Genomic DNA, 21,507 nt, shown 5'->3' with positions numbered 1-21,507 from the left:
TGTGCCGTGCAGTGAGAGAAGAAATTCCCCTAGGGCCTCCTTTGTTACAACACAAGCCAGGGTTTAAGAATCCAGTTTGGGGCTAGCATAACTGCAGCAAAGGTCTGGAGAGACTTTACCCTCCCCTGTAACTCCAGGGTTTGAGCGAGGGCCTGGGACCCAGTACAGAACCTTGCCTGTATTGGTCAAGGCTAGAAGGTACAGAGTAATATTATTTATGCCTTCTGGAACGTTTGCCGATTTCCCATCATCAGCGTGTGTAGACAGGCCCCACTGTAGACAGCGGAGCCCTTTGGCACTGCCACTCTGCATTTCCATGGCAGCTCACCATCAAGAGCCACCACAGGAACCAAGAATCAGCAGTGTCAGGGAACAGCCCATCCCATCAACACCAAAACCATGTCTGGAATCAGAAAAATCACTCAGTCATCGGATGCTCCCCACATGACAGTACACTGTTTAAGGAGCAAAGCAATCCGTTTGAGCAATTCGCCAATGGAGCTGACTGGTGTTTCCAGCACGATGCAGGCGTGACCCATAGAAGATTCCAGATATGGTCTGAAATCGAACTGGAGAAAAGAAAAGTGAAAAGCAATACACCTCTTCCAGTAAGACCGGCAAACCAAGTCGGATTGAATTTTCAAGTGTACGTAGGAAATTACTATCCGTAAGCTTAATGATCTTTATACCACTTTTCATTTCCTTGTTCCTTATCCAACGGTTTGCCTGTTTGAGAAAGCACAGAGCAGGACACCGGACTTAGCGTTTTACAAATGACTAGAAAGTGAAAGTTTTTAAGAGTAAAGTTTAGAAATTTTGTTCAATTTAGAAACAGTTTTGAAAGATGAAAAAAATAAAATACCCCTCTGCAAATAAAAACATCTTTTAAACCCTAGTGTTTGGGATTCTTCCATTTTATTCAAATTTGGAGCAAATAAAGAGGAGACATGTATAGGGAAAAAGCCCATCCTTAATGTATCCAAGCTTGTCTTTCTTGCTCTGACAATAGCTCCCTTTTCTAAACCCTCTCAGAACAGTGTAATCCATGGATTTAGGAGTCAGGTAATAGGATTCTGTAAATTCCAGGCAGGCTTGCCCTAAAAACCCAACCTATTATGACTTCATTCTGACTCTTCAGACCTTTTTGGAACACTATATGGGAATGAATTTCTGTTCCCACAGAAAACAGAAAACCAATCAAAATCAAGTATGCAGAGCAGGCGGACTCTTCCCTTTCACCTTCTGCCTCCACAAAAGTTAGGAACTTGGGCTAGAATCCTTTTTTTAAAAAGCTTTATTTATTTGAGAGAGAGAGCGGGAGTGAGCTAGGGAGGGGCAACGGGAAGGAGGGAATCTCAAGCAGAGCCCAATTCAGGGCTTGAGAACATGACCTGAGCCGAAACCAAGAGTCAGATGACTTAACTGACTGAGCCACCCAGGCGCCTTGTGGTCTAGAAGACTTCTAAACTCCCTGCTAGGTCTAAATCCCCAACATCTTACAAGTGTGTTCAAGTCCACTTTTGCAATTTGGAACAGACAGCTGAACAGGAAGCAGAGCTAGGAGGCTGCTCAGCATCTGAAGCACGTGTCACGCACCTGATCCTGGGGATCAATCATCAGAGGCCACCGTCTCCCTTGAGTAACCAAAATACCATTTTCTGTTGATATTGTGTCACGGGGCAGCCCATCCGTGTTCCACTGCCGTATTTCATAGGGATCTCCAAGGATGTTAATGAGACTGAAGGAAGGATTGATTGGAATCTCCAGAGATAGACAACCCTGGATCCAATACTCTATAAGCTGTGGGAGGAGGAAAGCTTTTTGTATAGTCAGGAACACTCAGCAAAATGGAGATACACACAAAACGTCATGGTTACAAGTTCTGCTGGTCTCCGCTGCATCCTGGCATCAAAGCATAGGACACAAGAAGTTGTCTGATGGAGATCTGGCGCCTTGAACCATACCATAAACCAGCTGTGGCTTTGGGCATGTCACCCCTCATCTGAACCTCAGTTTTCTCACATATAAACAACAAATGCTGTCACAGTAGCCTTCAACCAGGGGTGTACTGTCCCTGCTGGGAGAGCCTGGAAGCATGTGGAGAATTGGGGGTCATCACAATGACTGTGGGTACTACTAGCAACTATTAGATGGGGCAGAGGATGTTGGTATGTTCCCTCCTTCAGTGAATGGGATGGTCCAAAAGCACCACTGGCTCTGCTCACATGGCACCAGATGACCCTTCTGCTGAGTCTATGAGTCCTCTACTAACTAGGTTTTATAACTCAAGGGCAAGGATGAAACCTTATTTTTTTTAGAATTTATTTATTTATTTGACAAAGAGAGAGAGAGACAGTGAGAGAGAGAGAGCACAAGCAGGGGGAGAGGGAGAGGGAGAGAAGCAGGTTCCCCACTGAGCAGGAAGTCCGCTTTGAGACTAAATCCCAGAACCCTGGGATCATGACCTGAGCTGAAGGCAGATGCTTGACCAACTGACCCACCCAGGCATCCAGGTGAAACCCTTTTAGGAAGGCATTTCATAAAAATGGCCTGAAAATCTCTCCAAATAATTTCATTTACTGCTCCTTCCCATTGCCTAAACATTTGTAGCAGTATCTCCAATTCAGAGCACTTCATCCTGGCTGACTATAAAGATTTATTTATTTATGAGAGAGTGAGAGAGAGAGAGAGAGAGAGAGAGAGCGCATGAGCATGGACATGGGGGCCTTGGGCAGAGGGAGAGAATCTCAGGCAGACTCCCAGCTGAATGCAGAGCCTGATGTGGGGCTCAATCTCACAACCCTGAAGTCATGACCTGAGCTGAAATCAGGACTCAGCTGCTCAACTGACTGAGCCACCCAGATGCCCCATCGTAGCTGACTTTAGATGCCACGGCTGATCATAAGTTGTGTGGGGACCCCTTGCCCTTTTTCTTCCCCCAGGTTCTTGAGCTGTATAAGGAAGTGATGATAACTTTCTATGGCAGGAAAGGAAAGGAAGAAATGTGTTAAGGGAATCTTAGGGGTAGGTCACTGCTGGCTGATGGGGGAGGTGGAGGGCTGTGGAATGTGTAAATGAGTTTCCATCATGAAGAACCTTCACAGTGGAGAGCCTCCCTCTAAACTCAGGGAAATGATTTTCCTTGTCCTGCTTCTGCCAGTCACCACTCCTCCCAGAAAGTGAGTTTACTCACCAACTTCCTATACTGGGCTGTGAAGGCCCCATAATAGGCAACACAAGCTGCTGCTATAAACACATTCCCAATGACATTTGATATCTCCTCATTGAACTTCTGGATGCTTTCTTCCCATCGAACTTGCTCATCTCCTAATGCAGCCGTCAGCTTTCCAGCGCGTATCAGACGTGCTTTGGTCAGAGCCATAGTCTTTGCTAGAAAATTTTAAGAAAATCAAGTTAGGTTATTCAGTATTTTCCTAAAATATAAGAAGTTTGTTCACTGCTTTTGTTTATAGCAGCATCAGCATTACTTAGTAATGATGTCAATGCATCTCTGAGACCTCACACTAATTCAGCATTATTTCCCATTCCAGAAGCAAGTCCAAGTTTGTCTCTCCTATGTAAACAGCTTCTTTTTGATACTCCATTACTCTGGCTGAATATTGCTCTCTCTGTCTGTAGTACTTATTTTGTGGATCAAATTCATAAGCCACATCGTGTTATAGTGGAACATGTCCCAATAAGCCTTCCACTCAGGAGCAGAAACTATGGCACGTGTGCAGCTCTAATGTTACACTCGAAAGTTAGTGTAGTAACTCTGGGGAAATGCATCCTACATATTGGAAGCTGAGGTCTGACCGCCTGAAAACTACTTTTAAAAATCAGGCATCTCCTTGTGGTATATACATATAATGGAATATTACTCAGCCGTCACAAAGGATGAATACTTACCATTTACATCAGTATGGATGGAATTGGAGGGTATTGTGCTGAGCAAAGTCAGTCAATCAGAGAAAGATAATTTTCATATGGTTTGACTCATATGTGGAATATAGGAAACAGGGCAGAGGATCATAGGGGAAAGGAGAGAAAAACAGAATGGGAAGTCATCAGAGGGGGGAAAACCATGAGAGACTTTTTTTTTTTTAAAGATTATTTATTTATTTGAGAGAGAGAGAGATCAGAGCAAGAGAGAACACAAGTGAGGAAGGCAAAAGGAGAGGGAGAAGTAGACTCCCCACTGAGCAGGGAGCCTGATGAGGGGCTTGATTCCAAGACTCTGAGATCATGACCCAAACCAAAGCCAGACACTTAACCAGCTGAGCCACCGAGGTGCCCACCATGAGAGACTCTTAACTATGGGAAACAAACTGAGGCTTGCTAGAGGGGAGGCGGGTGGGGGAATGGGGTAACTTGGTGACAGGCATTAAAGAGGGCACATGATATGATGAGCAGAGGGTATTATACATAACTGATGAATTACTGAACTCTACATCTGAAGCTAAGATGTACTATATGTTGGCTAATTGAAATTAAATTAAAAAAATCAGGAATTTCCTGACCACGATAAATTTTATGAGTTACTTACCTAGGCTTTCTTTCTCATTCACACTTTTGTCATATTCATCTTGTAAGGCTTGTATTTGATTTTCTACTTGCTTTAGTAATGCTTGCTTTTCTCTCAGAGTAGCCATAGTGATATCAAGTTCAGCCTAATAAAATTAAGTAAATATTAAAATGAAAATCCGAGGTCCCCAAAGAAAATCAAATTTACCTACTTATAACACACTTAAAAAATGGGATTTATGTTCTCTTTTTCATGTCTTGAGAGATTTTGATATGGTATACAAAGTTAAAACAAAAGTAGAATAAAAGCAAAACAGAACAAAACAAGAAACAAAGCCCAACAAAATAAATCATAAAACGAAAAGAGAAACAGAAGTACCATTGCACATTAATCCCAAAGCATTTGAGATTAATTAGTTACTACAATGGATTAACTTTAAATGATGAAATAAATAAAAGATTCATGCAATTGGGAAAACTAATCTTTCCTAACAAGTTCTCTAGAGCAGGGGTCTGCAAACCAAATCCAGCCTGCTGCCTGTTTTTGTACAGTTAGCAAACTAAGACTGGTTTTAGAATTTTAAATGGTTGCGGGGGGTGGGGGGAATCAAGAGAAGAAGAATATTTCCTGACACACGATAATTGAATAAACTCAAATTCCTGTGTGCATAAGTAAAGTGATGTTGGAACACAGCTATGCTTTCTCATGCACGGATTATTGATGGCAGCGCCTGTGCTGCAATAGGAGAGTTCAGGAGTTGCCATGGAAACCCGATAGTCAGCAAAATGTAGAATATTTACTCTCCGGGTCTTCATAGGGAAAGTTTGCCACCCCTGCTATAGCGAGGCAGTTCCGTCAGTAAGTCAGTAACCCACTGCTCTCTGTGAGCGTTCTTTGCTCTTCTTGGGGCCTCACATCCGACTGTGGCTCAAGCAGGCTTTCCAACCTCAGAAGCCACCACGGAGTGCCGGAGTAGTAGCAAACGTAACCCAGAGCGTCACATGCTAGAGCGAAAAGGCACCTCAAAAATATCACCAGCCTGATGATATGAATATGCTAAGAACTCATTTTCCCTTCATGTTGGGAAAGGGTTGATTATAGAGGTCATTTCTAAAAGAACAATTTTCCCCAGCTCTTTTGCTACAACAAATACCAATCTTCAAAGTCACAGGAGCTTGAATGATTAATGATCATGGCCTTTAATTGTATAAAATGTTGCAACACAAATACTGTACCTGAGCAGCACGGAGTTTTTGTCTCTTTGGTTCGACTTCTTTGACTACCCTAGAGTATAAATCCATCGCTCTCACCCACATGCACATGGATTTACACGCTCTGGATACCTTCTCTACTTTCTCAGGTACAAAATCAGGATTGTTAATATACTTTTGAAGTTTTGCCAATATCTGAGGCTTTATGTTTTCCTTATCATACTCTAAAAGTCTTCTTAGAAAGTTAGAATCACCAAGAAGTTGCTTGGCTGTTGGCCAATCAGGCCTGAAAGACAGATGGGATAAGTTAATAGCACTGTAATAAAGTAATTTAAGAACAAAAGGAATGTGTTCTTTTGAGAGCATTAAGATATTATCCCAATCAGTGGGTCGTTTTAATCTTGATACTCTAATCCCAGTCATTGGTAGTTAAGTACACCACAATTCCTGGGGAGACATTCCTGAAGGACTAACGTTTCATCCAACCCCCATTTTGGTAGAGAAAGAAATCAGAGTTTTAGAAATGTAAGATATTACAGAAAGAATAGTTTTATTTTCACAATGCCCCAGCACTCACATTTTTTATCCCATTTGCCTTAGTTTAGGTCCTTAAAATATCTTGCCAGGACACTACAATCACCTTCTACCTGGTTTTATGTTTCTCCGTCAACCCTGCCCCTCATGACCTTTTGCCAGACTGCTCTTTCTCACACGAAAAGCTGATTATGTTGAAAATGTTCAGTGGTTCCCAGTCCCCTCTGGCTGGGGCTTTTTGTTTGCACTTTGCAGGACTCCCCAGCCCCACTTAGATGCTGGCCAGAGAGTAAGCAGGGAAGTTGGGCAGGGATCCCCTGAGCCCTCTACCCTTGCGTAGTCAGTTTTACATCGAAAGATTTCTTATAATTTTTATTGAAAAAAGTCTGTATTCCTAAAGAAGGTTTGGGAACTACATATCTCCAGGATGAAACACAAGACCTTGCCTGCTGTCATCACTGCCCTCCTCCCCAGCCCCATCCCAGTCCATAAGCATCTCCCCACAGTCTCGCTTTCCACCTGAGCATCATCGCTCAGAAACCTGCTCACTCTTCTCTACAAGCACTATTTTTTTTTTTTGAGGGGGCGGGAGTCCTGGTACTATGCAAATACTGAATATCTTGAAATTATTTTTCATGTCTCTCTCCCCACTATCCTGTATGTGCCTTATAGAGAAGAGCTTTGTATCTTTCATCATCTAGAACAACACAGATGTTCAAAAAAATGCTTGTTGAATCAATCTATTGAATGACTGACCAAATCTGTGAAAAGGCAGAGAAGAGAATGAGCACATACAAATAAAATGTGGAAAAACACCAAAGCAATTCCCCCATGCATTTTTGGTAATGCGTGATTATGGATATACTCACTTGGCATTCAAGAGAATAGAAATCGCTTCCATAACAGTCATGACCATATCTGGGGGCTTTGTAAAAACTCTGATTTCCGATATGTCCGCTTTATCTAGGGAGTCCAGGGCTCTATTAGCAGCATCAAGAGCAGGGAGAGCTTCTTCAAGGTCTCTCTGAGCATCGTCGGCGATTGCTTGGGTTTCCTCAGCTTTCACTTTTGCTGTCGCTTCATCTTCCTGCACAATGCTACGGACCTAACCATGGAAACATGGCTGCTTAGGTGGTCTCAGGATTTGCATTTCAATGTTTAAAAACAAAGCCAGTAACAGTACATCCTATTTGCCCCTCTGGATTGCATCAATACTGAAAGAGGATTAGCTACAGTACATTTTAGGCTCTCTGTCCATCTCATGTAGGCTGATGGGATAACTGAGCTGAAGCTCTTAGAACAAACTGTCCCTTCTTAGGAGACGAGGAACTGCCTGTTTATATTTGTTGGGGGCACTTTTCTCTCTGTCCCACTCTCTGTCCACTCATTGGGTTCACTCAGTCTCAGGGAGAGAACCAGCCTGATTCATTGAAAGTAGGCTGTTTACAACTTAAAAGCATTGCTAAAACTATCATTTAATTATTGTAAGGACATACAAAAATTGAAAACATCCAATCCCATGTCATGACATACAGGTGATCGGCTGGTGATCAAAGCCTTCTCACCCACAACGTCAGGGAGTGAGGCATACCTGATCGGCGTTCTCTTGATCCACTGCCAATTTGTCCATCAGGGCTTCAACATCTTGTGATTTTTGAAAAAGGACAGGTTCTAAAGCTGAGAGCTCTAATTTCATTTTATCTACTAGTACATTGGTTTCTAATAGCTTGGTGAGACCATTCTTCACTCGGTCGCGTGCCTAGATGACAATAAAAATATCTATGACTATTATAAAAAATACATTTCTTGGTATCTTGTACTCATGTACTAAAATTTTATATCTACAGAGTTGGCAAATCAGTTTGTAATAATTAAAATTGTGAATGGAGGGTGCCTGGGTGGCTCAGTGGGTTAAGCCTCTGCCTTTAGCTCAGGTCATGATCTCAGGGTCCTGGGACCGAGTCCTGCGTCAGGCTCTCTGCTCAGCGGGGAGCCTGCTTCCCTCTCTCTCTGCCTGCTTCTCTGCCTACTTGTGATCTCTCTCTGTCAAATAAATAAATAAAATCTTAAAAAAAAAACCATAAGGACTCGAAAAGTTGGAATTAAAATAAATAAATAAGTAAATAAAATTGTGAATGGACAGAAATCTTCGGGTAACAGAACTCTAGGAAATGACTGTGACATTCACCATGGTGGGTCTAAATCCATGCTCCCTAGGCACAGTGGTTGGCGTGTCACTGGAATGTGGACTCACTGAGGAACCACATCATATTTTTATTCCCTTAGCTTGGCAGTTTGGCAGCTCACTGAATGAACAAGGGGTAAGTTCAGATAGGAATTTCTGGAGGCCACAGCTCTAGGAATTTGTTTCCTCAAGATGGGTAAGCAGAGCTAAGAACTTGTCAGTGTTCTGGGAGGCAGTGTTCTGGGAACTCAGCTCTGGTTGCTGGATCTGAACCCTACTTCCTGGTGGTAAGGAACTTCTGACTAGGATCAAAGAGGCAGTACCTAGAAGAGGAGACAGCCAAGAATAACTGTTTTCTCAAGGTGAGTCAGAAAGCCTGGTTCAAATTGACAGGTTCCAAAATATCTAACAAGTTATTTTACAAAGCATGTATTTATTGACCAGTAAAAATCCTCTGAAAAACATTAAAAATATCTTAATGGTCTATCCTTCTATTTTAATTTTGATTAAAATGTTGAAAATTTCAACTCATGGTAATAGACCGCTGATGGCGATGGTGATGGCAGCCACTCTTTCCTGAGCACCTCACACGTGTCAGATCATATTCCAAGCCCGTCACAAACAGTATCTTATCTAAACTCCACTCAATCCAAAGGGTAGATCTAGAAATTTCTAAACCTTATTTTCTACTAAGACCTAGAAGTTACAAAATGTGCTCAGGGTTAGACAGCAAGAAAGAGGCAGAACACAGGCTGTATATGGTCTGCCTGACACTGAAGTCCTCGCTCTTAATGGCAACTATGGACACATGTCAAGCCACCGAAACTCCATCTCTGCTGCTTAGCAAAAGGTACTCCTCATGAAATACCGCAGAGCTGTCTGATTCACTGCCTCACTTTGCTGCTGTTACAATGTCCATCTCATTCCACGGAGGCACGCTTAGATAAAGGACAGTAGAAAAAATATACATATCAAGGAAGGGGAAGGCCTCCCAGCTGACAAGATGAGACATTCATCTTTTTTGTCTGTCGTGGGTTGTCGAGGGCACAAGTTGGGGTGGAGAAGGTTCTAGCAGGCAAGACAGCATGTAGATCTTCTGCTAGTTCTGGCAAGTTTTGAGTTCAAACAACAACAAAAAAGTTTTTTATTGATAATATTACACTTACTGAAACCAGCTGCTGCTTCTTCCCACTCAGCATAGTCAGGAAGAGATTGATGAGCTCCAAGTAGGAGGTAGGCGTCGTGTAGTACCGCCTGCGGAGCTCCGTGTAATAACGTTCCGCCATAGTAGAGACGCTTAGGTGAATGTTAACGCACATGAGGGAAAGCTTTTCTTTCAGTTCTTCATTTCTAGCATCGATGTTTGTGAAAAATGTCTTTGACACAGAAAGAAGTGCTTCTCTGGGCCACTGGAAATAAAGGTATAGTTTGGAAAATCTATTGCTCGTTTTTATAATATATGTTTTAACAAGTAAGAAAATGCATTTCTCCAGACCTCTTCCTTGCTTTGTCCCCCCTTGTACCCAATGAATTCCTACTCATGTCTATAATGTGTAACGAACTGAATGGCTGAGTTCATTAGAGAGGGGTCTGGGGCTGGATTTTCTATCCCTGGCACAGTGGCTAGCACATGGAAATTTTTCAATCAGGATTGGTTAATTGAACAAATAAATGAATGGGTGTGCTTAGAATAATTCCATTGAAAAAAAATTCACATACATTGGGAGGACCTCAAGTCCTTACTCTGTTTATTATGCAGGTCCATTATTAAATCACTGTCCTCCTCACCTCTTCAACTTCTTTGCTCCTATCTTGTTTCTCTGCACTCACCTGAACCTTAGTCAAATGCAACTCTCCATTATGCCATGTCTGTGACTGTGTAGTTGAGCACAGCTAGAGAAAAACACAACCATGCCGACCGCCCTCACTTTAACTTCATGACAACTAGCTTGAATGGGTTCCTAGTACAGCCCAGAAAAGCTTCTACAACTGCTAACAGTTCCTCTTTCCATTTCATTCTCAGCTGATGACCTCACTTCCCACATCTCTAAAAGAAACAGAAACAATGAAAACAGAACCTTGTGATCTCTCGCCCCCCACATCTTCCCATCTTCCTGTTATCTGTGCTCATTTACTCTGCCCCCTGCTCCTGTTCCTCTGGGGTACGCTGTGCATTGCTCCCTGTCCAGGCCAACCCCTTCACTGATGACTCCATCCCATCTCTTCTTGCCTATTCAATGCCACTGGTACAACTACACTTAACTGTCTGCTGTTCCATCAGTATATTTCTTTTCTGGATCATTTCCATCAGCATACACGCATGGTATTTGTGTTTCCTCCTTAAAAACTTGACCTCACCTACTCTTGTAACTACCACCCAGCTCTTGGTGTTCTTTTGGGGGCAGAACTCCTTGGAACAATCACCTACGCTCACTGTTTCTGATTCCTCTCCTTTCTTCTCTCTCATTCACTCCACTGAAACCAGGATCTTCTCAAGATGACCAATAATTTCCACATTGCTATATTCAATAGTCTCCTCTTCCTTTACAAATTCTGTTTAGCCTTTGTTCAATCATTCTCATTGTCATCCGCTGCTTAGGAATAAATTCCTAGCAGACTTTAAAGCTAAAAGCAAGTACCCTTCAGTTATTCTTGGGCAATGTGTTACCCCTTTAAAATCAAGTGAATCCAGGGCACTTGGGTGGCTCAGTTAGTTAAGCCTCTGACTCTTGATCTCAGCTCAGGTCTTGATCTCAGGGTCATGAGGTCAAGCTCTATGTTGGACTTCAACTTGGCATGGAGACTACTTTAAAAAAAAAAAAAATCAAGTGAATCCAACTTTCCAGAGAGGTACTATCCTGGGATGTCACCAACCTGGACAAACCAATCAATAGTGCAGCAGTTCACAAGGGATGGAAACATCCGGCATCGGGACCGAAAGGCCTCCCCTACGGGACTCATACAGAGAACAATGTGCAGCTTCTGACGGACTCTGCCGATAAAGTGCTGAAACACCTGACAAAAAGATATTTTTTAATTAAAATAAGGGCAAGGTAATAATGAAAATGAGTGTTAGCTAATGCCTCTGGGTCTACCAATACCAAATAAAAATGTTAGTGTAGCAGATGTGCAAACTGTTTGGGTCAACCTTCATTCCCAACCCTCACGCAGCCTGGATAGATTAAAAATGACATTTGGCAGACTCTGCTGCAACTAGGATTCTAGAAGAGATGTAGATTCTCCTCGTCCGCGTTTTTAAGGAGGCCTCTTGAATAAGGTGGAGAGAGGTATTCCTACAAGTTTGTGCTTTGGGGTAGAGGTCAATGGAGGAGACAGACGGGGGCAGGGCCACCATTTGTGTGGGGGCAGAGTCTGGCCGAAGTGGCGTGGGCCTGGAGCTATCTATTGGATGTGGCTCCTTCCGCAGCTATATCCTGATGAGGCTGGGGATGTGTGGCTGCGGGTACGGCACCTGTGCTGGCAGCACACTGAATGCTGACGGGCTCAGTGGCTTCTGGGCTTGGCAGCTTCCCTAACCACTGACTTCCACTGCAAGCATTTCATGGCCATGCCAAGGAATTCAGCCTGGAGTCCTTTTCTTGGGCTTTCCCGGTGATTCTGTTTTTCTCAAATAAACCCCTTTCTGCTTTCGTCAGCTCAAGTAGACCCTGCTGTTTGTCCGTACCAGCCCTGACCTCGCAGTAGAGGAGATCTCACAAAAGGCCACAGAGGAGAAGGCATAAGAAAAAATGGTCACATAAGTTGAAGAAGGTCCAGAAGCAAGGGAAAGCACTAGGGCGGAGCAACAGCAGCACATGGAATCCAGCACTGTGTTGGAGAAATGGAAGAGGACACAAGCTGGGTGGTTCCTGAGATGGCGCTGGGCCCGGAGACGTGGGGGAACCCATTTCTGTTTCAGGTGCTCTGACCTTGCTGATAGGCAAGGGAATCAAAAGTACTGGACTCCTCAGGCAGGGCACTGAGGATGTGTGAAATCCATTTGTGTTGAAAGAAGGATAAGGCAAACTGTTCAGTTTAGACAAGACTATGACCTCCGTGGAGCAGTAGGGTTTCTGTTTTCTGCTTTCCACTGACCTCTCTGGAAGTGTGGTGAACCAAAGCTTTGAATGCAGGGAGTAAAATACATAGAATGACAAAGGAAAGCAAATATATTACAAAACAAAATCCATCCATGGACTCCTCAAAGAGATATGTAGATTGTTTAAAAAAAAAAAAGAAGAAAGAAAGAAAAAAGAAAAAGAAATGAAGGGACACTAACACAACTTCTTGTTTTACTAAAGCCTTATCACCATTGTGACATGACCTACCTCATCTCTGTTCCCCTCGGAAATGCCTACTTCTTTCGCTCTTGGTCTGGTGGCTGCTAAAACCTGTTCCAGTTCATCCTTTTCAAATAAATTGGGCACTTCGCCAGAGTTCAGGATGTTATTTATATCTTCCAGGAACTCCTCCACTACAATCTGTAGAAGAGAGCAGAGTGATCCAACCAGTTTACATTTATTACATGTGAATTGTAAACCAAATATTTAATCAAAATTCACTTTGAGTTCATTTTATCTTTAAAAAAATTAACCTTGGGGCACCTGGGGGGCTCAGTGGGCTAAAGCCTCTACCTTCGGCTCAGGTCATGAACCCAGGGTCCTGGGATCGAGCCCTGCATTGGGCTCTCCACTCAGCGGGGAGCCTGCTTCCTCCTCTCTCTCTCTCTGCCTGCCTCTCTGCTTACTTGTCATCTGTCTGTCAAATAAATCAATAAAATCTTAAAAAAAAAAAAAAAGAAGAGATACCAGAATGCTGGTGTGTTCTCTCTCTCTTTAAAAAACAAAACAAAACAAAACAAAACCTTAAAAATTAGAATCTTAATATTCTAACATCGAGGTAAAATCAGGGGCACTTGGGTGGCTCAGTCATTAAGCATCTGCCTTTGGCTCAGGTCATGATCCCAGGGTCCTGGGATTGAGCCCCATATTGGGCTCCCTGCTCAGCGGGAAGCCTGCTCCTCCCTCTCACCCCCTGCCCCCACTTATGTTCCCTCTCTCACTGTGTCTCTCTCTGTCAAATAAATAAATAAAATCTTTAAAATATATATATATATATGTATTCTAACACAGAAGTACATTGATTTTTCATTTCTCATTCCTCTATTGTTTCTTAAAAGACGTTCATCTTTTACATGGTTCAAGTAATATGTATGAACATTTTATTTTACATTTATTTATTTAAAAAAATTATCTGAGAGAGCAAGCATGTGTGCACACGTAGGCATGCAAATGAGGGGAGGAGTAGAGAGACTTTTCGAGCAGACTCCCCGATGAGCATGCAGTCCAATGTGGGGCTGGATCTAATGACCCATGAGATCATGACCTGAGTCAAAACCAAGAGCTGGATGCTTAACCAACTGAGGTACCCAGGCGTCCCTATGTAACCATCTCATATTCTGCCTTTTTTCAGCTAACATTTTCTCATAAATATTTATCCATAATTCTGTGGAGTACTCATTGTATTTATAACCATTAGTGGGAACATAACTCACTACTGAGCTCATGCGCCATATTTTTACACGGACTTAAATGGTCCACAGTCTAGTTCACATTTTAAGAACATATGTAGGTCTATAGCTTTTCTCTCCAGTTGGATTATTTCCTGGGAATAAGTTCCCAGGAGTGGGGGATGCCTGGGTGGCTCAGTCAGTTAAGCGTCTACCTACTGCTCAGGTCATGATCTCAGGGTCCTGGATCCGATCCCTACATTAGGCTCCCTGCTCAGTGGGGAGTCTGCTTCTCCTTCTCTCTATATTCCTCTCTCCTGCCCCCTGTTCATTCTCTGGCTCTAATAAATAAAAAAAAAATCTTAAAAAAAAAATTCCCAGGAGTGGGATTAGCAATTAAAGTGCATGAATAGTTTCTGGATTTTGAAGATTTTTAAATTTCCCATTCAATTCAAATAAAATTTCATTAAACTTAACACATTTTTGCTAGTTTAGGGAGAAATTTGCTTTGGGAGAATTTAATCTGCATTTCTTTGATTATTAGCAAGGGCAAATATGATTCCACATTTATTATTTTCTGTTAAAAATCTGTTCAAATTGTAACCATTTATACACTGGAGTTGACTTTTCAATTTGAATGAGTAATTTTCATATTACAAAATAAACCTTTGCCTCTAATAATTGATGCAAATATTTAAGAAATCTATCATTTACACTTTTTAGTTAACTTTTTAGTTTTAAAAAGTTTGAGCCCTATATACTTAACTATGATGAAGTATCTGTATTTTCATCTTCACTTATAACTTTGTTTTGTCTTGAAGTTGGCACAATTGTCTTGTTGATTTTCCCCAAGAGCAAACACTAGCTAGTTTTTTGTCCTAACTTACTTTTTTCTGCTCTTATTTTTTGCTTTTATTATTTTTCTTGTTGCTTCCTTGTGACCTTTATTTTCCTGAAGTTTTTAAGTCATTAATATATGTAGTTTCTAATTTTCTATTCAAATCTATAAATTCAATCCCAAGAACTCTTTGACTGCATTCACAGATTTCTATTTATATTAAGTTCATTTTCCCTGTTCTCTAAATAGAGATTTAAATTGTGATGTTCTCAACTCGGGACTTTTTTAAAAAAGATTTTGTTTATTTATTTGACACACAGAGAGAGATCACAAGTAGGCAGAGAGGCAGGCAGAGAGAGCGAAGGGAAAGAAGGCTCCCTACTGAGCAGAGAGCCCGAGCCAGGCTCAATTTCAGGACCCTGGGTTCATGACCTGAGCCGAAGGCAGAGGCTTAACCCACTGAGCCACCCAGTGCCCCTTGACTCAGGAATTTTTTATACAAATTTAAAAAAAGATTTTATTTATTTAAGAGACAGGGAGAGATAGAGGGAGAGATAGCAAGAGACAGCATGAGCAGGGAGGAAAGGGAGAGGCAGGTTCCCCAATAAGCAGGCAGCCCAGTGCTGGGCTCGATCCCAGGATCCCAGGATCATGACCTGAGCCAAAGGCAGGTGCTTAATCAGCTGAGTCATCCAGGTGCCTCTATACAAATATTTTGAAGTCCTGAGCCACGTCATTACTTTCTTTTTTGATGAGAGCGTGGAAAAGAATGTTATCACCATAGTTAATGCTTTTTTGAATTTGTTGAAAATTTGCTTAAGCCTAAAATTTGATCAATTTTTGTAAACCTTTAGTAATATTAGAAAATATTTACCTTCTTTGTAAAATATAAATGTAGTACATAGCCATTAATTCTTGCTTAGAAATTATATTCTTTGTATTATCTAAACATACTTATTTCTACTTTGTATTTGCTAGAAATGGCAAGTTAAACTTTTTTAATGTCTTGTTTCTCTCATATTTATAATAGTTTTATACATATGTACATACATGCACACATTAATTTTAGTTATTATGGCTATATTTGGTCTCCAGTAACATAGAACATTTGAGATTGATTGGGGTTTTCAACAGGGTATGATAACCTTTTGTTTGCATAAAGGGGAGCAAGACATTCTGATTTGATCTTTGGAGCTTTAACACTAAGAGCCTTTTTAATATAACTTGCTTATAAAAGCAACATTAAACTTCAGTAAGAAATATCTTCATTTCAAAATAAGAAACTACAGCTAAACAAAATTAAGAAAATAAAAAAAATCACTCAAAAATCCCAGGACCCAGACATGTTGTACATACAACATATCTGTTTAGTTACATATCAAACCAAAGAACCTGTATGGTAGATGATTTGCATATGTTATGATGTAACAACACATCATAAACACTTTTCACATTAATTAATGTGTACTTCCACAAAGTAATTTAAAATTTTTTACAAACTGTCCTATTATATAATTATACTATAATTTACTTGTGCCACCCTCTCATATTTTAAATTAACTGTTATTTTAAAATAATGCATTAGTTTTTCTTATACATACAACTTTGTATGCAGCTGTAATTATAAGTAAGAGAAATTTAAGGGTTTTAACTGCATATAGCCAATTACCTTCCAGATGATTTTGCTAATTCACAATTGAGGGCTATGCAAGGCCTATTTCCTGATGCCTTTGTCAACACTGCATCTTATGATTTTTAACCTTTGTCAGTGTGCAAGGCCAACCCCTGATATTTATCTTCATTGAAATTTCTTTGGTTACTAGTGAGGCTGAACATTTCTTCAGGTGTTTAAAGCCCTTGTTTTATTTTGTTTTGTTTTTGGAACGTCCTGTTCACATTTTATTATATTTTTATTTTTACTTATTTATTTTTTTAAAAAGATGTTATTTATTTATTTATTTGACAGAGAGAGATCACAAGTAGGCAGAGAGGCAGGCAGAGAGAGAGGAGGAAGCAGGCTCCCTGCTGAGCAGAGAACCCGATGTGGGACTCAATCCCAGGACACTGAGATCATGACCTGAGCTGAAGGCAGAGGCTTAACCTACTGAGCCACCTAGGCACTCTTATTACATTTTTAAATTTCTTTTATTGATGTGCTTGTCTTTTCCTTTTCACTTAAAAAAGACTGTATTTGTATTTATTTTCCAGCTTTATTGAGATATAATTGACACATAACATTGTATAAATTTCAGGTGTACAATGTATTAATTTGCTCCACTTATATATTGCAACATGATTAGTACATGGTATTAGCTAACACTTCCATCACATCACATAATTACCATTTCTTTTGTGTGTGTGTGTATGTGTGTGTGTGTGTGTGTGTGTGGTGAGAACATTTTAGATTTACTCTCTTTGTAAAATTAAAGGATATAATACAGTGTTGTTAACTACAGTCACCATGCTGTAGATTAGATCCTTAGAACTTTATTCATCTTATGACTGGAAGTTTGTACCCTTTGACCAACATCTCACCATTTTCCCCAACCTTCAACCCCTGGTCACCATTATTCTTTCTGTTTCCATGAGTTTGGCTTCTTTTAGATCCACATACAGGTGACTACATATATGTGACACATATAGGTCATCTCTGTTGACTATTTCTTTTAGTATAATGTCCTCAAAGTTCATCCATGTTGTGTAAATAGGAGGATTTCTTTCTTTCTCGGGGCTGAATGATACTCTATTATGTGTATGTGTGTATATACTTATATATATGTATGTGTGTGTGTGTATATGTACATGCCATATCTTCTCTATCCACTCAACTATTGATGGACACTTAGGTTGTTTCATATTTTGGCTATTACAAATAATACTGCAATAAACATGGGAGTTCAGACATCTCTTTGAGATCCTGTTTTCATTTCCTTTGGCTCTAGATTCAGAAGTGAGATTGCTGAATCATATGGTAGTTCTACTTTTAAGTGTTGGAGGAACCTCCATAATATTTTCCATAGTGGCTGCACCAATCTACATTCTCAACAACAGTCCACATGGTTCCTGTTTTTCCACGTGCTTGCCAATGCTTGCTGTCCCTTGTCTTTTTGATGGTAGCCACAGTAGGCTACCATCTAGGTTTCTAGGATTTTATTTATTTCTTCCAGTTATCCAATTTGTTGGCATATAATTATGTGAGGTAATACTTCATTGTAGTTTTGATTTACACTTCCCTGATGATTATTGATGTTGAGTATTTTTTCATGTACCTGTTGGTCATGTGCATGTCTTCCTTGGAAAACTGTCTATTTAGATTCTCTGCCCATTTTTTTAAGCTGAACTTTTTTTTTGCTATTGAGTTGCATGAGTTCTTTATATATTTAATTATAACATGTCTCAGTGTAGCTCCATTCAGCTTCAACCTATTTGAGCCTCATGGATCTGGATGTCCTTTTCTCTCTCCAGATTTGTTAGGTTTACATCCATTATTGCTTTAAATATATTTTTGGTTCCTTCTTCTTTTTCTTCTTCTGGAATTCTCATAATTCAGACACTGTTTCTTTTCGTTTTGTCCTGTAAGTTCTGTAGGGTTTTCATTCTTCTTTCTCTTTGCTCCTCTGACTGGATAATTTCAAATGTCCTGTCTCTTAAGTGACTGATTCTGTCTTCTGCATGATCCAGTCTGCTTTTGAAGGTCTCCATTGAATTTTTCAGTTCAGTCATTGTATATTTCAGCTGTTTGGCTTTTTTGTTTGTTTAATGATTTCCTTTTCTTTGTTGATCTTCTTATTCTACTCATCCATTGTTTTTCCAATTTTGTTTAGCTGTCTGTGTGTTCTTAGAGTTCACTACATTTCTTTAAGAGGATTATTCTGAATTCTTTCACAGTTCATAGATTTCCATTTATTTAGGGCCAGTTATTGGGGCTTTGTTCATTTTCTTTGGTGGGTGTCATGCGTCCCTGATTTTTCATGATCTTTGATGCCTTCCACTGGTGTCTACACATTTTTTTTTAATTTTTTATTTTTTATAAACATATTTTTATCCCCAGGGGTACAGGTCTGTGAATCACCAGGTTTACACACTTCACAGCACTCACCAAAGCACATACCCTCCCCAATGTCCATAATCCCACCCCCTTCTCCCAACCCCCCTCCCCCTAGCAACCCTCAGTTTGTTTTGTGAGATTAAGAGTCACTTATGGTTTGTCTCCCTCCCAATTCCATCTTGTTTCATTGATTCTTCTTCTACCCACTTAAGCCCCCATGTTGCATCACCACTTCCTCATATCAGGGAGATCATATGATAGTTGTCTTTCTCTGCTTGACTTATTTCACTAAGCATGATACGCTCTAGTTCCATCCATGTTGTCGCAAATGGCAAGATTTCATTTCTTTTGATGGCTGCATAGTATTCCATTGTGTATATATACCACATCTTCTTTTTTTTAAAATTTTTTATTTTTTATAAACATATATTTTTATCCCCAGGTGTACAGGTCTGTGAATCACCAGGTTTACACACTTCACAGCACTCACCAAAGCACATACCGTCCCCAATGTCCATAATCCCACCCCCTTCTCCCAACCCCCCTCCCCCTAGCAACCCTCAGTTTGTTTTGTGAGATTAAGAGTCACTTATGGTTTGTCTCCCTCCCAATTCCATCTTGTTTCATTGATTCTTCTTCTACCCACTTAAGCCCCCATGTTGCATCACCACTTCCTCATATCAGGGAGATCATATGATAGTTGTCTTTCTCTGCTTGACTTATTTCACTAAGCATGATACGCTCTAGTTCCATCCATGTTGTCGCAAATGGCAAGATTTCATTTCTTTTGATGGCTGCATAGTATTCCATTGTGTATATATACCACATCTTCTTGATCCATTCATCTGTTGATGGACATCTAGGTTCTTTCCATAGTCTGGCTATTGTGGACATTGCTGCTATAAATATTTGGGTGCACGTGCCCCTTTGGATCACTACGTTTGTATCTTTAGGGTAAATACCCAATAGTGCAATTGCTGGGTCATAGGGCAGTTCTATTTTCAACATTTTGAGGAACCTCCATGCTGTTTTCCAGAGTGGCTGCACCATCTTGCATTCCCACCAACAGTGTAGGAGGGTTCCCCTTTCTCCGCATCCTCGCCAGCATCTGTCATTTCCTGACTTGTTGATTTTAGCCATTCTGACTGGTGTGAGGTGATATCTCATTGTGGTTTTGATTTGTATTTCCCTGATGCCGAGTGATATGGAGCACTTTTTCATGTGTCTGTTGGCCATCTGGACGTCTTCTTTGCAGAAATGTCTGTTCATGTCCTCTGCCCATTTCTTGATTGGATTATTTGTTCTTTGGGTGTTGAGTTTGCTAAGTTCTTTATACATTCTGGACACTAGTCCTTTATCTGATATGTCGTTTGCAAATATCTTCTCCCATTCTGTCAGCTGTCTTTTGATTTTGTTAACTGTTTCCTTTGCTGTGCAAAAGCTTTTGATCTTGATGAAATCCCAATAGTTCATTTTTGCCCTTGCTTCCCTTGCCTTTGGCGTTGTTCCTAGGAAGATGTTGCTGTGGCTGAGGTCGAAGAGGTTGCTGCCTGTGTTCTCCTCAAGGATTTTGATGGATTCCTTTCTCACATTGAGGTCCTTCATCCATTTTGAGTCTATTTTTGTGTGTGGTGTAAGGAAATGGTCCAATTTCATTTTTTTGCATGTGGCTGTCCAATTTTCCCTGCACCATTTATTGAAGAGGCTGTCTTTTTTCCCTTGGACATTCTTTCCTGCTTTGTCGAAGATTAGTTGACCATAGAGTTGAGGGTCTATTTCTGGGCTCTCTATTCTGTTCCATTGATCTATGTGTCTGTTTTTGTGCCAGTACCATGCTGTCTTGATGATGACAGCTTTGTAATAGAGCTTGAAGTCCGGAATTGTGATGCCACCAACTTTGGCTTTCTTTTTCAATATCCCTTTGGCTATCCAAGGTCTTTTCTGGTTCCATATAAATTTTAGAATTATTTGTTCCATTTCTTTGAAAAAGATGGATGGTACTTTGATAGGAATTGCATTAAATGTGTAGATTGCTTTAGGTAGCATAGACATTTTCACAATATTTATTCTTCCAATCCAGGAGCATGGAACATTTTTCCATTTCTTTGTGTCTTCCTCAATTTCTTTCATGAGTACTTTATAGTTTTCTGAGTATAGATTCTGTGCCTCTTTGGTTAGGTTTATTCCTAGGTATCTTATGGTTTTGGGTGCAATTGTAAATGGTATGGACTCTTTAATTTCTCTTTCTTCTGTCTTGTTGTTGGTGTAGAGAAATGCAACTGATTTCTGTGCATTGATTTTATATCCTGACACTTTACTGAATTCCTGTACAAGTTCTAGCAGTTTTGGAGTGGAGTCTTTTGGGTTTTCCACATATAGTATCATATCATCTGCGAAGAGTGATAATTTGACTTCTTCTTTGCCGATTTGGATGCCTTTAATTTCCTTTTGTTGTCTGATTGCTGAGGCTAGGACCTCTAGTACTATGTTGAATAGCAGTGGTGATAATGGACATCCCTGCCGTGTTCCTGACCTTAGCAGAAAAGCTTTCAGTTTTTCTCCATTGAGAATGATATTTGCGGTGGGTTTTTCATAGATGGCTTTGATGATATTGAGGTATGTGCCCTCTATCCCTACACTTTGAAGAGTTTTGATCA

At 40.6% G+C, this 21,507-nt stretch overlaps 1 protein-coding gene across 3 annotated transcripts in view; it reads right to left on the bottom strand.

The window, feature by feature from the left end:
- The window catches only part of DNAH6 (dynein axonemal heavy chain 6), a 228,579-nt gene that overhangs the window by 82,039 nt on the left and 125,033 nt on the right, over positions 1–21,507 (bottom strand). For 2 of the 3 annotated variants that reach the window (XM_032352623.1, XM_032352621.1), the window contains exons 47-56: positions 12,784–12,936; positions 11,330–11,470; positions 9,622–9,864; positions 7,862–8,029; positions 7,140–7,375; positions 5,761–6,022; positions 4,547–4,670; positions 3,194–3,390; positions 1,597–1,800; positions 601–726 (exon numbers count right to left, since the gene is read on the bottom strand). In XM_032352623.1, the coding sequence (XP_032208514.1) occupies positions 601–726; positions 1,597–1,800; positions 3,194–3,390; positions 4,547–4,670; positions 5,761–6,022; positions 7,140–7,375; positions 7,862–8,029; positions 9,622–9,864; positions 11,330–11,470; positions 12,784–12,936 (1,854 nt within the window). The remainder of the gene's footprint in view (positions 1–600; positions 727–1,596; positions 1,801–3,193; positions 3,391–4,546; positions 4,671–5,760; positions 6,023–7,139; positions 7,376–7,861; positions 8,030–9,621; positions 9,865–11,329; positions 11,471–12,783; positions 12,937–21,507) is intronic. The other variant, XM_032352622.1, reaches the window with a different exon arrangement.

The sequence above is a fragment of the Mustela erminea genome, chromosome 7 (genome assembly GCF_009829155.1).
Source record: "Mustela erminea isolate mMusErm1 chromosome 7, mMusErm1.Pri, whole genome shotgun sequence".
Lineage (NCBI taxonomy): Eukaryota > Metazoa > Chordata > Mammalia > Carnivora > Mustelidae > Mustela > Mustela erminea.
This window is presented reverse-complemented; position numbering and strand designations above follow the sequence as displayed.